Genomic DNA, 14,042 nt, shown 5'->3' with positions numbered 1-14,042 from the left:
CTTCCGATGCACAAACAAAAGCACATATTCTTTCTTTTCTTTTTTTTTTTTTTTTTTTAAAGATAGACATAAGATGGAAAACAGACATGGCGAACCCGGGGACGCGGCGAGCTTCGGGCTAGATGGCACCGAGGTCCCGGTGAAACTGGAGACTATCTCCCTGGAAACGGAGTCGGTAAAACAAAACAACGACAGCATCCACCGACCCACAACCCCCTGCCGGAAAAAAAAAAGAAAAAAAAAACATAATTAAATCAAACCACCTGATCTTTTCACACTTGGTGAAGGTGAAAGTGTGTGGAGGTGGTGGTGGCGGTGGAGGTGGAGGGTCCCGGAACAGAGTGAGCACATCCTGCAGGGGGGTGGAGGGTATTTTTGATGGGAGGAAAAGGGTTTCAGGCTCCGTCCTTCTCCGGCCATCACCGCAGCCCCTTCCAAAGAGGGTAGAGTTTACCATCCTTTTTTTTTTTTTTTTTTTTTTTTTTTAACCCTCCACCCATGTGTGTTTATTATAAAAGACATATAAAATGAAATAAAGCATTTTCTAATATCAAAGTTCTTTTTTTTTTTTTTTTTGTTTTGTTTTTTTTTTTCCTTGCTAACCGCCCGTTAGCAAAAGGGGTGTGAAAAAAGAGAAGAGTCCTAACAGAGTATGTTACAGCAGAGTCACTGCAGGATACACAGTATCCAGGAAACACGCGCCGACCGATTCCTCCCGCGGCGGCGGCGGCGGCGGTGGACGTTTAGTGCGGGTTAAAGTCGTGGGAGGAGACGCTGTGGGTCGCAGGTGAACCCCACCGCCTCCCCTCTTTCGGTGAAGCAACGTGGAGTCGGGGTTTTTCTTATTCTTCGATCGATCCCCCCCTTGAGTTCCCACACCGTCCCTTCGAGATAAAACCCACCTTTTGCTTGTTATATGTTATAAACACGTTGTTAAATTAGCGCTGATTTAATTTCAATGACTATTTTTTTTTAATTATCCTTAGTATTTGACTGATTTAAAAAAAGAAGAAAATATCTTTAAATATGCCCCCCTCCAAAAAAAAAAAAAAAAAAAATATTGATATATCTATAATAATTTATATTTATAGACTGTTTTAAATCACTGAGGTCAAATGTGATTCCTTGATTGTTTCAACGTGAAGAACCTGAACGGGGTCCCCAGAGGGGGCCTCTCTCAGCAGGAGGGCCCCGACTGATGGGGGGGTGGGTTGAGGGTGGGGGGGGGTCGTTAAGACGTGCACGTCGTCTCTTGCGTCTTTCAACCGTTTTACATTGTTTCCCTTGTTCCCTGCACTTTTATCGACAGTTTTGGTACAAAATGCTTCCATTTCAGCCAAAAAAACGCAGCTTTAATCCGAATCCGTCAGCCGAAAACAAAACTTTCCTGTCGAACGCCTCTCGGTTCTCGCTAATTTCCCGCGTGAGTTGTGTGTGTGTGAGTGTGTGTGTGTGTGTCTGTGTGTGTGTGTGACTAAGCGAGAGGGTGAGAGTATATATTTGCAGCATGTTTCTGCTCTGCAAGACAAAAGAGAAAGAAGAAAAATAAAAAATGGACGAGCATCGACCCCAGCAGGGTACAAAGCGGATTTGTCGTTTCTCGCTGGACAACCGGGTCCGAGAGAGCAAGGCTCTTTGCCCTTGTTTCATCGCAGGAACAGCACGAACGAGAACGCCAGCTTCTCCCGAACGCACCGTAATAACCGCTCTATAACCGCCAACCGGATGCTTTTGAACCTCAGAGAGTTTGTGCCGCGACTTCATCCGAGGATTTAACCTCGCCGGGGATAGAAAGCAAAACGAAATCGAAATGTTCGGCATGGACTCGTCCCTGAACTTGGTAGGAAACTATGTACAGCGGCTGTGTTATGACAGTGATTCACAAAAAGAGGATATAGTGTTAAGAGGAAAACTACAACTGTGACGTCCATTAATGACAAATCTGAAATACAAATATTCTATTTCTACACCCTGATGTCACATCAGACTTTCTTTTTTTTTTTTTTACGTCTTTTTTTTCCTGGGCTTTTGTTAAAAATTAAACCATGATTGTACCATATGATGCGTGTGGACTCTTATCTCCGTGAGTGTCTTTTTTTTTCTATTTTCTCAATCATTATTAATATTATTGCCCTTCTACCAACCGTACAGACTAACAGGTACTGAAAGTAAAATTGAAAAAAAAAAAAAAAAATGCACGAGGACTTCACAATAAATAGGAAAAATAAAAACGAACATGTTGCACGGACGAAACGCCGGACTTCTACACGCCATCCCAACATGTCACTGTACACCCGTGTTTGCTGCTACAACTGATTCATGTGTTTCACTGAAAGACAATCATTAAATTGACCCAAACACTGGAGGAGGAGTGCCTCTCTCTCTTTTTCTCTCTTTCTTTCACTCCTCTGGCAAACTTAATCCCCCCCTCTGTCCTGAGCATCGCTCCCATACCGTTGGAAAAAAAAAAAAAACATAAACCCTCGGACCTGTGTTTTACGTGATATTCCTGATCGCCCACAAAAGGGACCCCTCCCACCCCCCCAAAAGAGAAAGAAAATGTTCGAATGTGTGTAAAAAAAAAAAAAAAGTTAGAGATTGTGAAGTTTGTGTGTTCGAAACTCTGATCTGCTCTGCGACGAAAAACGAGCATGTCATCTGCATATTGTGAGACGTAGGGGGAGCCAATAGGAAACCTCTTAAACCGCTGGGGGGCGGGGCTAAGCCCCCGACCATCACACTCGTTTTCAGTCAAAAACAAAAACAACAAAGGCTTCAGAGTCAGCCCCCCCCCCCCAACCGAGAGAGACGGTCAGTGTTTCTCACTTTGTTTCCTCCTACTTTAGCTTTTTTTTTTTTTTTTTTTCTAAATTTTTCATAAAAAGTGCTCCTTCAGGGGAGGGTGGCTGGGAGTTGCAGGTGACGGGCCAGACTACGGTCCAATCGGGATAGCCCGCTCCGAGCGGATCTCGCGGGGGCGTCCGCTATGACGTCAAAACGGCGACCAGGAGTACGAGGGCGGAGGCGAGCAGGACGGATGAGGTCTGACGCCAGGAGGCAGAGTTCACGCCCCTCCGGGAAGGCTCCGGGGACTCGTGGCTTATGTCGTCTGGGGGAGGAAGACGAGACAATCAATACCGGCGAGCGGAGTTTTCAGGTGATATGAATACACAAAACCAGAACTGAAAACCAAAATCACAATCCTGGATCTCCCAATACTCCCCTGAGTACTGCTGATACTTCACTTAAAGTACTTAAAACCGAAGGGACTACAAGTGACCTTTAACCCTAAAATGACGACTTGGCGATGAATCATTACATTACATTACATTACATTTGGCAGACGCTTTTGTCCAAAGCGACTTACAATAGAGGACATAAGCAGTGCAAATAACACTTGCAAATACAAGATGCACAGGAAATACACAGAACAGTAAGCTGGGGTTAGTTTTTTTTTTTTTTTTTTTTTTTTTTTGGACAAAGACGCACACAAACGTACACACACACACACACACACACACACACACACTGCACAGCCTAACTTGGTGCCTAACCTGATCTAGGGGAAGCTCAAGCATCAGCGCAGTAATCAGATATTACAATTAAGACTTATCAAAAAGTGTTGATCCAAACTGTATACAGAATGCTAATGTCATTTTTTACTAAAGCTACATTTATTCATTTACACTGCTAGAGCCTATCCCAATTGGGGCTGGTTGGGGGGCGGGGTTCACCTTGGACCAATCACAGGGCCACATATAGGACACATGACCACGCACCCGATTGAAACATACAAGCATTCACTCTCTCATTTACACACCCAATACAGACGTTCCATTATTCACCCTTTCATTCACACATGATCTAAAGATGAGATGTACTTTAACAATCCCAGGCTTGGGAAATTGTTTTGCAGCAGCAGCAAGAAATACAAGGACAAGACACGCTAAAAATTGACGTAAAAAGTAAATTACATCAATAAAATGTCTCTCTATATTCATCAATATACAGGAATAAATAATGAGCAAAGTGGAAATACGAAGTTGTGCAGTAACTGATAGACAAACTGAGACGTACAAGCATTCCTTCTCTCTTTCTCAGGTCATCTAGAGACTCTGAAACATTTCCTCAGGAGGATCTGACGACCCGACCCCCAACCTTCCGACTGGAGGAATTTCTTGTTTATACTTGAATTAGATTTCACAGGGTGATCACACTGTTCTGTTCCAGGAGAGGGTCAAAGATAAGAAACACACACACACACACGTGTGTGTACCCCCACCCACCTCTTGGTTCTAGAGAGTTGTGACTGTTCTCGTCAAAGTCGACCCCCTCCTGCACGCCGCCGGTGTTCCTCACACAGTTGTCTGCTGGACGAGAGAACCCCGGGCGGTTATTTTGGTCGGTATCGGAAGCATCACGCCTTCCGATATCAAACGGGTCGCCGACGACGACGCGGCGCGGTTTTTGATACTCACTCTGGGGCCGCACGAAGATCTTGAGTCGAAGGCAGGTCCTCCTCCCCTTGGTGTCGGTGAGCGTGGCTGCGGGGACGGAGAAGAAGAAACCCTGTTAGCGCCACCTTTTTTTTTTTTTTCTCCCCCGAAATCGAACCTTTCGCTTTTATTTCACTGAAATATCCACACCGGTTTTGGACTCGGGGCTGACATTTCAACGCGGTTACCGGGCGAAACCATTTAAAAGTGCCGAAAGCGTGAACCTCCACCTTCGGATCCAGATGGTTAAAGGGTACGCGTACCTTCCACGGCTTTATATCCAGGGTGTAGGTTTACATTAGACATGGGTGAACACGTGTGACTGACGGCTGGGCGGCGGTTAACAATCCAGTGGCCCCCGTGATTGACAGGTAAACGGTCTGAGGCGAAGCTCCCGTCCCGGCCGATCCCAGCAGGCATCGGGCGGGAAGCTGTGTTCGGCGCGGGCCGATATACAGGACTGTCTCAGAAAATTAGAAAAAAAAAACAACTGACTAACCCAAGCTTACTGTTCTGTATATTTCCTGTGCATCTTGTAAGTGTTATTTGCAGTCCCTATGTCCTCTATTGTAAGTCGCTTTGGATAAAAGCGTCTGCCAAATGTAATGTAATTAGAATATTGTGATAAAGTTCTTTATCTTCTGTGATGCAATGACAAATTCATTACAAATAAACTGAAATATTGCAAGCCTTTATTATTTTAAATATTGCTGATTATGGCTTACATCTTGAGAAAACTCAAAAATCCTATCTCAAAATATTAGAATATCATGAAAAAGTCATTTTTGTTTTTTTAATCGCATTACAGAAGATAAAGAACTTTATCGCGATATTCTAATTTTCTGAGACGGTCCTGTACATGCTAGACGCCGGAACGTCTGTGCGGGTGAGACGCTTGGAAACACTTTCGGTGTTAAAATTCTCAAGAAAACAGGGTTTTGAAATCAAACAAGACGTGCGGAGGTCCTTCCCACACCCCGCTGCTGCTCCCTTGAGAAGGATACATTACAATTGTAACCCACTGTGTCTAACATACCGAGGCAGGGCAGCTGTTTGCTTCGAGCGTCTTCGTCATCGATGGTACGAGATCGCTTTCGCCCGTTCACACACACACTTGCACACTGCCGGCGAACAGGCCACGCAACCGGGAGATCGGGGTCTCGCCCACGGACGCTTTGGCGCGCGAAGAAGCCGGCAATCGAACCGCCATCCTCCGGATGAAATGCGAACCCTTCTTGTAAACCGCCATCTCTCCTCCGACGAGTGTATGTACATAAGTTAAAACGCTGCTTTGTTGCAGTTGAAGGAACTTTTTACGGTCTCTAGAACGCCGTTTAGGATGTTAGCATTTGTCTGTGCAGTTTGATTAGCGTAGGTCAAACTCACGGTCCGTGGGCCAAATGTTGGCCCGCCACGTCATTTTATGAGGCCCGCGAGAATGTCTTAGAATGAATAAGTCAAACACGTGCATTGATCATAAACTACATTTCCCGCAATTAATGCTGATCATGTTCCCCGCAAAGTGAGGGCATCCCGGCGTTAGATCGCAGCGTAGCCACATCAATGCGATTGTAAACAAGTGGAATTGTAATACAAATGATCCCTAAATGTAAAAGTTGATGCATTTGGAAAGTAGTTTCAAGAAAGATGGGAATGCATGTGTAACGAGTAATAAATTCAGAGTTATTTACCATTAAGGAGTAGTGACATTTATTTTACATTACATTTGGTTACATATACTGTTACACCAGATACTCCTCGCGTCCCTGCAACCGAAGTGAAGCTGAACGGAGTTCTCTAACTTCGCTGGACGGCTTTTAGGCTTCGAGGATCTCTCGAAAAGTTAAACAAAAAAAAAAAGAAAGCAAAAAGGAGCCTCCCCTCTCCTCCTGCCCGTCACACTCATCCCGGCGTAAAAGCCTCGCCGCTCCGCGTCCCGTCAAACCAGACGACTCAATGTCACCGGCACGATTCCAGATCTAATTTCCTCCTCCTGTCTCACCTTCACAATCTCATTTTCTCCGTTCCCTGATTGCAAAAGACAAAAGACGAGGGATTTTTTTTTTTTTTTTTTTTTCTTTTCTCCTCTCCATGTCGTTATTGCTGGGGATTGTTTATTGGGGCTTACAAATCTAATTGGGTTTCCAGCGGGGCTCCGGAGGCGCTAATGGCTGCTCCTACTGTGACATCCACACGCCGTCACGTCTGGTCGCGCTCCTGCGCGTTTTTTTTTTTTTTTTTTTTCCCAGCCCCGGCATTCAACCCGGAACCCATGAGTAACGTGACCACACAAGTGTCTTTGTGTTCATGTGACTGCGGCGTGCACTTGTGTGTCCTTTTCACCCCGACTCCGCCCCCCCCCCGCCTCCGCCTCCAAGCCCCGATAAAAAAGGAAAACCGTGTCAGTGTTTCCACCGACTGCTTATTTCACAGGGCGCTTTATCAGATGCGGCGCAGCTGAGAGGAGATAAAAATCATCTCTGGAACTTCGCCGTGAGAGGAATACTGAGAGCCGGGCGACGGAGGAAGGAAATAAAACAGAGAAGTGACTGTCAGTCAAGTCGCTTCATAGGGTATCCAGTAACTTAGCTCACACTGAACAGACAGGGTTCATCGTCTCTATAATCCAAGTCTGTTTCTCTGGTTACTGGACATCCATTACTCACGATCATGCGTATCCAAGAGATGCCCCTTTAGGCGGGCGGGGAGGAAAATGACTTTCTTAAAAAAGTATGAAACGCTTTCGCCGGGTTCGATTTTGACAAAGGACCCTTTTTTGTGCGGAGCGTCCATGTTCTCTCTGTTTCTGCGCGGGTTTTCCAGCCTAAAAACATACATTGGGTCGAGTTGGAGAATGCATAGTTGTACGTCTGGATATGATGAATGAATGGTGGTGTGTCTGCACACAACTTGTCGATCAGAAAGCGAATTTAAGCACGTGTCGGAATTCTAACAGAAGCGACGTTTGACCACATTTGAAGTACCGTCATTTCCAGACGATGAGCCGCGACTTTTTTCACGTAAACAACGCTGCGGCTAATATATGGACTTTTTTGGGGGGGGGGGGGGGGGGGGGGGGGGGCTAACGAGCTTCACGCCGCTAAAACATTTATCCTCGTCACATCGGACCGATGAAATGACCGAGAAATTCTGAGTCCATTCTGAGACGACTTTGACGGTTTTAGTGCGCAGGAGGAAGCCCGAGATAGCGATCGGCTAGCCGGTGCGGCTACTATTGAGGTTTCGCTCAATAGTCCGGAAATTACGGTGCCTGCTTTTGCTGTTTTGGTACATAATATGAGCACTAACTCACAGTACTCAATACACCGCTTGTGTATAAGACATTATTATACAGCAAATACCAAATTATAGCATTTGCCGTATTTGCCGTTGAGCTATTTACAGTTATTTTAAACCAGATTTTAAGACTACAAGTACTTCTTTTGTGTATTATTTCACTGTGACCCAAGTGCATTAGTGTTAATGTGCGGCACCGGTGCCACCGGGCCAACGGACATGTTTCAGACACGTGCGGCGTCTTGATACGGCGGGTTGGAAGCTGCCAGCGCAAACACGATATCTTCATTATTTTACCATTTAAATTGTTTTTCCCCAGACTGCCGAACACAAGATGCATGTGGAAAATATGACGGGGCAAGAAAAAAAAAAAAAACAGAAAGGAAACAGCCGGTCCTAAAAAACAACCGCAGCGTTGTGCAGTAGCTGCAGTTATTTTTTTAAAAATGCTTTAAAAAAAAAAAAAAAAAAAAAAAAAAAGGGCCAAACCACTTTAAAAATTAGAAAAACCTCAACGGGTGGACGGACGGGGAAAACACAGACGTTCTTGTTTTCCCCCCGCAGGAAGTGAAGGGAGCACATGTTGGACTTTTGAGTGTCAGATATCGGCGGTACTTGACCCGAACGTGTACTATCACTCCTTTACGGCACAACGGCGTTTTCATTCATTTACATTGGAGTCCGAAAAGTATTTAGCTACCAAGTACTCGTACTTGTTTTCAAGCGTCTCCAGCACCGTCTCTCTCTCTATTCCTCTCCCCCTCGCTCGGTGTCCGCCTGTGAGGTCACAGTCTGGCTTTTCTGTCCTCCGGCGACGCGGCTGCGCTTCCCCGCCGCTGCACCTCAGCGCCGCCTGCAACTTGACACTTGCCGCTGAGTCGGCTCACCGGCTTCCAAACGTTGAGGCCGCGACGCCCCGCGAAACGAGACGATATAAACACCCCGGAACGAGTGTTTGTCTTTGTGCGGCGTTCGGGTCGCGCCGGCGAACAAAGCTCTTTGTCTCTGTCGCGGGAGTCTGAAGGCGTGGCGATGCGCTCGTGTCATCGCCGACGGCGATCCGCCGCTGTCTTTCGGCGTTCCGGCGTGGGCTTTGCAGGAAAGACAGTCGCCTCTTTCTCACGGGGGGAGAGCCAGACTCTCCGCTGTCTCCTCTGAAAATTGGATTTCTATCCCCTGAGATTAAGATCAGGCTTCCCCTCCTCTTACAGCAGCTCTGGAAGAAAAACACGCCGCCCTCTGAGGCCACCAGAAGCTGGCGGAGCAGACTCCGCAGTCATCCCGCTGACCTTTGACCCCCGAGGACCGGCCAAAAAGTTAATCCTGCGCTGCGGTTGTCCGTCTGTGCGCGGACAGACAGGCTTGCAGGTGTCATCTATTTTGCTTACCCCCCCCGTGCCCCTCCCTGGGGCTAATGACAGTCACGGCGGTGGAGGACAAAGGAGCATCTGTCTTCGCCGAGACAATCCGACACAAAGCCGACCTTCAGCACGTCGATTACGCGCCGGGTTCCGGATTCTCGGGCCGCGTTCGAGCGCCCCGAGCCGGTTTTAGCTTCCGGCTATTGTTAGCCTTGGCGCTGACCCTGACACCGGCAGCTGAGAAAACGCCGCCGACGGCCACGCAATTAGCACGAGCGGGTATGACGTTAGCGCCGGATCCGACGACGACGACGGAAGTCGAGCTTTTGCGGCGGAAAGAAAACTTTATCTAATCGCTCCTTGCTCCGAGATACGGGGTCGACCCGAAACGACCGCCGTTAGTCTCCGATCCATGCCGTAACCATGGGAACTGCGTACGGAGATCCCGGGCGAGATGTTTACCGAATTATCGCCGACGTGATGAACACATGACGGGCGAGGAGCGGAACGGATGGGGAAAACAACTCCAGAAGCGGTTCAGCGGGAGAATGGGTGAAGGTGAAAGCAAACGGACTGGAAATTCATTCATTCATTTATTATCTATACTGTTTTTCCTGCGCTCAGGATCACGGGGCTTCTGGAGCCCATCACAGCTGTCACCGAGCGAGAGGCAGGGGCCACAGAGAGCCATATATAAAGACAAACAACCGTCCGACGTCTCATTCGGACGTCACCGAGAGACACCGTTCACTCCCTCGTTCACACATCGGATGGAGACAAACGGCTTTTCACTCTCTCGTTCAGACATCTGGGCGATTTCGGGTCTCCACTGAACATCCTGCGTGTTTTTGGACTGCGGGAGGAAACTGGAGAACCCGGAGGAAACCCACAGAGGACGCCGAGCCTCCACACAGAGAGGCCCCCCTGTCGGAATCCAACCAGGGACCCGCTCGCTGTGAGCCGGAATGGCGGATGTCTGGAAATCATCCAGATTCAATATTCGCCGGCACCAGTAGAAGTCCTGTGGTCTGTAACACAAGGTACTTTGTATATATTTAATACTGCAAAGAAAACCCGCTCGCCGAGATAATGATCTCATCTCTTTTAGGAGATAATTTTATTTCTTTTCCCGCAAACAAAGCGCGCAGCTACCGAGCAGCCAGATGTTCCTGACCGAGGAGAGGCCCGGGCCGCACCAGAAATCACCATAACGCGGTTGCTAATATGACCGGGGTGTGATTTGTTTGCCGACAATAATTCAAAAGCCGGTGACCTTTCGGGGCCCCGGCTCCGCACAGAACGGCTTCGCTGCGTGACTTCGACTCGGGGAAACGCGTCCCGCCCTCATCCGCCGTGATAAATAGTCGCGATTTTCGCTTCGGCTCAGCGCGTCGGATTGGCCTCCGCTCAACGGCAACAGATTGAGCCCGGGCGCCCGGGTATTCCGAGTCGTTTGTCAAAACCCCGACGAAAAGTTTCAAAATAAACAAATAAGGATAACGAACTAAATTTCCAACCGGAAAAAGACGAACGACACGAACCGAATGGACGGCGGAGACATTAAAACAACTCCCGCCGCTGGATTTAGCAGATGAGTCCTGGTGTTGAGGGGGGAAGGGGTGTATTATTATTCTAAGGAAAGCTGAGAATTCATTTCCCAGGATGCAAACGCCTCTCTGACGACTCACCTCTAAGCAATGCGCCCGCAACAGCAGTATCATGTGAAAGGCTCTGACGGTGATTCCCTGGTATTTTCCTTGAGGTACCTTTTGTCTTTTGTTATTTCAACTGGAACTCAGCTTCCCCGCTCTCGGGAGGAGCAGGGCCGTCTTTGCCGTACGAGGATCTGATGGATGAATCATGAATCTTGGTCAGCCGGAGACTGTCCATATGGCCTGGAAGCGCTCGGAGCCATATGCGCGCCCGGCGCGACCCCCCCCCCCCCGGCTCCTCGGCGTATCGATCATCATCTGAGTCTCGGGGAACATCGCTCTCACACATTTTCACGCCAAATGGAGCCGACTGGACAAATGGTGCCGGGTAATTTGTAGGCATCAAAGTGCGTCTTTATCGTCGGCTCTCTGCCGTGGCGAAACGGCAGATCTAACCCGGCGCCCCCGCGCTCAGAGGACGCAGCCAGCAAAACACGCTCCAGACAAGGTTCAAGTACAATAGTGGAAGTGTTTTCTTCTGAACCCGAACAGATCAGCAGATGGAAGGACAGAATATGGAGATATCTAATATCAGAGAACTTGTTTGTGTGTGTGTGTGTGTGTGTGTGTGTGTGTGTTGGCACCATTTTTCTTTTAAAATGTCACAGCAGCAGCATACAGTTATAGCTCCAGTTAAAGCTGACAGTTACATCAAGTTTAAATAATTTATCAAAATCAAATTACCAGCTTCGTGTACTGATCCCAGAGAATGACAAATATACACTATGGATGTGGGTGTAACTTTCTGCTCTGTCTACAGAAGTTTAAATCACTGAGCTTCACCTAAAATGTACTTACTAAGGACATGAAAATGGAAAAAGCGCTTACAACATACAAAAAGTCTGTAAACATGAAACTCGTCTGAGAGCTAACAGTAACCTGTATCCCAGAAAAGTCAGTTGCTTGAGAGCTAGCTATTAACAGCAAAGCTAGCAGCAACTGGAAGGCTAGCTCTCACCTTGAAACCAGCAGTACCCTGAAGCTTGCTCTAACCACAAAATTAGCTGTAGTCGGAGAGCTAGCTGAAGCCCTGGAATGTAGCCTAAGAGCCACCTCTAGCCTTGAAAAGTTGCAGTGTGTGGAGATCTAGCTGTGAACTGAAAAACAGGTTTAGCCCGAGCGCTAGCTCTAACCCTGAAACCAGCAGGATCTTGAAGCTAACTGAAACCAGAAACCTAGCATAAGCCTGAGAGGTAGCTGTAACCAAGGAACGGCACCTCCAACCCTAAACACTAGCTGTAGTCAGAGAGCTGGCTGTGACCTGGAATGTAGCCTAAGAGCCACCGCTAACCTTGAAAAGTAGCAGTGGGTGGAGAGCTAGCCGTAAGCTTAAAAAACAGGTGTAGCCTAAGAGCTAGTTCTAACCCTTAAGCCAGCAGGATCTTGACGCTAGCTGAAACCAGAAACCTAGCATGAGCCTGAGAGGTAGCGGTAACCAAGGAACGACACCTCCAACCCTAAACTAGCAGTATGCAGAGAGCTAGCCGTAACCAGAATACTGGGTGTAACCTGGAACCTCGCCTTGCCTGCGGGCTAGCGGTAGCTTCGAAAAACTAGCTGATAGAGGGATTAAAAAAAGACCCGCTTGAGATTTTAGGCCAGATTTAGAGGAATTATCTCTCAGCGCAGGAAGATATATAACACGCATGGTTTAAAAATAAACCCCATTAATTCACCAAAAGTCCACTTTTTAAAGGATTATGGTGTTACATTAATAATCATAATTTTGGACTAGTGTGGATTTTGGAGTTCTAAAAAGATGCCTCCGCCACCTGTGGCACGGTAATGTTGTAATACATTTTCCGGCAGTTCCACGAATGCCGGGCGCGTTCCGTCGTGACCTCCATTTGCTAGCATCAGTCACGCTGTCGCTATTCCAGTTGAAATCAGGCGGTTTACAACGTGTGAAAAGCTCTCCTTCCACACCACCCGAAACACGTAAAGATGTACATCTCGCCCGGTATACATTATTCAGTTACATCGCAGCTCCTGCAATATCCTGTATCATACTGTAGTTTTGTTTTCGGGCTATGAAACTTTAATCACGGAAAATCGGGTTCAAGGTGTGTGAGTTAAAAGTGTAGGCGTGTGTGTTTCCCCTCATAAATCGTGTTTTCGCACGGCGTTCCGGCGCACCTGGTACTAAGGATGGAAAATGTAACACAAATACGCTTTTTAACTAATGGATACTGTGCATAGCTCCGGGCCAGACACGTCCGCTTAATGCCTCCGATCCACCAAAGGGGGCCACGGTATCTGGTTTAGCCCCTTTTCTCCCGGCGCCGCGAGGGCACGCGGTCCCCCCTCGCGAAAGCGGGACTTCCTGCTTCCTCACGCGCTCATTGAAACCTCCTCGGTTCGTTTTTAACCGCGCTCTTTTCCGAGGCTTTCCCGATGAAACCTTCTAACAACAAGAGCTGGAAAGAGCCCCCCCCCCTCCCTGCCCGCCGCCCCTTTTTCTTTCTCCTCTCTCGGAGGCCGGAGGAAGACGGCGGCTGAAAAATGTTTCATGACGTGACAGATTTTCAGCAGCCTCAGACGCCGTGGAAAAAAAAAAAAAGGGAAAATAAAAAGCATTCCTTCGGGTAATTTCTGAGAAGGATACTCACAGATATAATAATACTCTCTGCCAGGACGGAACTCGAAGCCTAAGGAGAAGGGGGTGAAGAGCTGGAATTTTTCGGAGAATTTCAACGGGCCGTTGGGCGACAGGGGCCTGTTGCACTCCCAGCGCTTGAAGCCTTTGGCCGTGTGGTCGCAGGAGCTGTAGCCGTCGTAGTTCACCATGTAGAGGACGTAGCGCTCCGGCCGGTCGTCCGTCACCGGGCTGATGTAGTGAGGGCAGTAGACGTCCAGGTAATCGTTTATGCAGACGTCAATGTGATAGTCGCCCCGGTAGAACCTGGAGAGCGGAGAACAGAGGAGGGATGTTGATAAAAGCGAAGGGCGGTGGTGGTGGTGGTGGTGGTGAGGGTTAACCCGTAATCAGAAGCAGATTGTGATGGGTTTTTGTGGTACATTCAAATATTCATATCATATCCTGCACAAGTATAGAGGTACTTTCAGCAGAAAGTACCACATGTGTCAGAAGTGAAAACAAACATTATGTGAAGCGGTCAGATTTGAGTTGCCCTTTGTCATTAGCGCTCTTCATACAACAGGGACGACGGCTTAAG

General features: G+C 47.8%; 1 protein-coding gene across 2 annotated transcripts in view; it reads right to left on the bottom strand.

Annotated features, from left to right (window-relative positions):
• Positions 1-1,988: 1,988 nt before the first annotated feature.
• The window catches only part of LOC147220960 (ephrin-A5b-like), a 56,550-nt gene continuing 44,496 nt past the window's right edge, over positions 1,989-14,042 (bottom strand). Inside the window, exons 2-5 of one of the 2 annotated variants that reach the window (XM_086170202.1) lie at positions 13,476-13,768; positions 4,479-4,544; positions 4,287-4,370; positions 1,989-3,109 (exon numbers count right to left, since the gene is read on the bottom strand). In XM_086170202.1, the coding sequence (XP_086026328.1) occupies positions 2,985-3,109; positions 4,287-4,370; positions 4,479-4,544; positions 13,476-13,768 (568 nt within the window). In that variant the 3' untranslated portion in view covers positions 1,989-2,984. The remainder of the gene's footprint in view (positions 3,110-4,286; positions 4,371-4,478; positions 4,545-13,475; positions 13,769-14,042) is intronic. The other variant, XM_086170203.1, reaches the window with a different exon arrangement.

The sequence above is a fragment of the Fistularia commersonii genome, chromosome 23, assembly GCF_037954325.1.
Source record: "Fistularia commersonii isolate RoL2024-O1a breed Wild chromosome 23, RoL_Fcom_v1.0, whole genome shotgun sequence".
Taxonomy (NCBI): domain Eukaryota; kingdom Metazoa; phylum Chordata; class Actinopteri; order Syngnathiformes; family Fistulariidae; genus Fistularia; species Fistularia commersonii.
The sequence above is the reverse complement of the archived record's forward strand: the minus strand, read 5'-3'. Positions and strand labels throughout refer to the sequence as shown.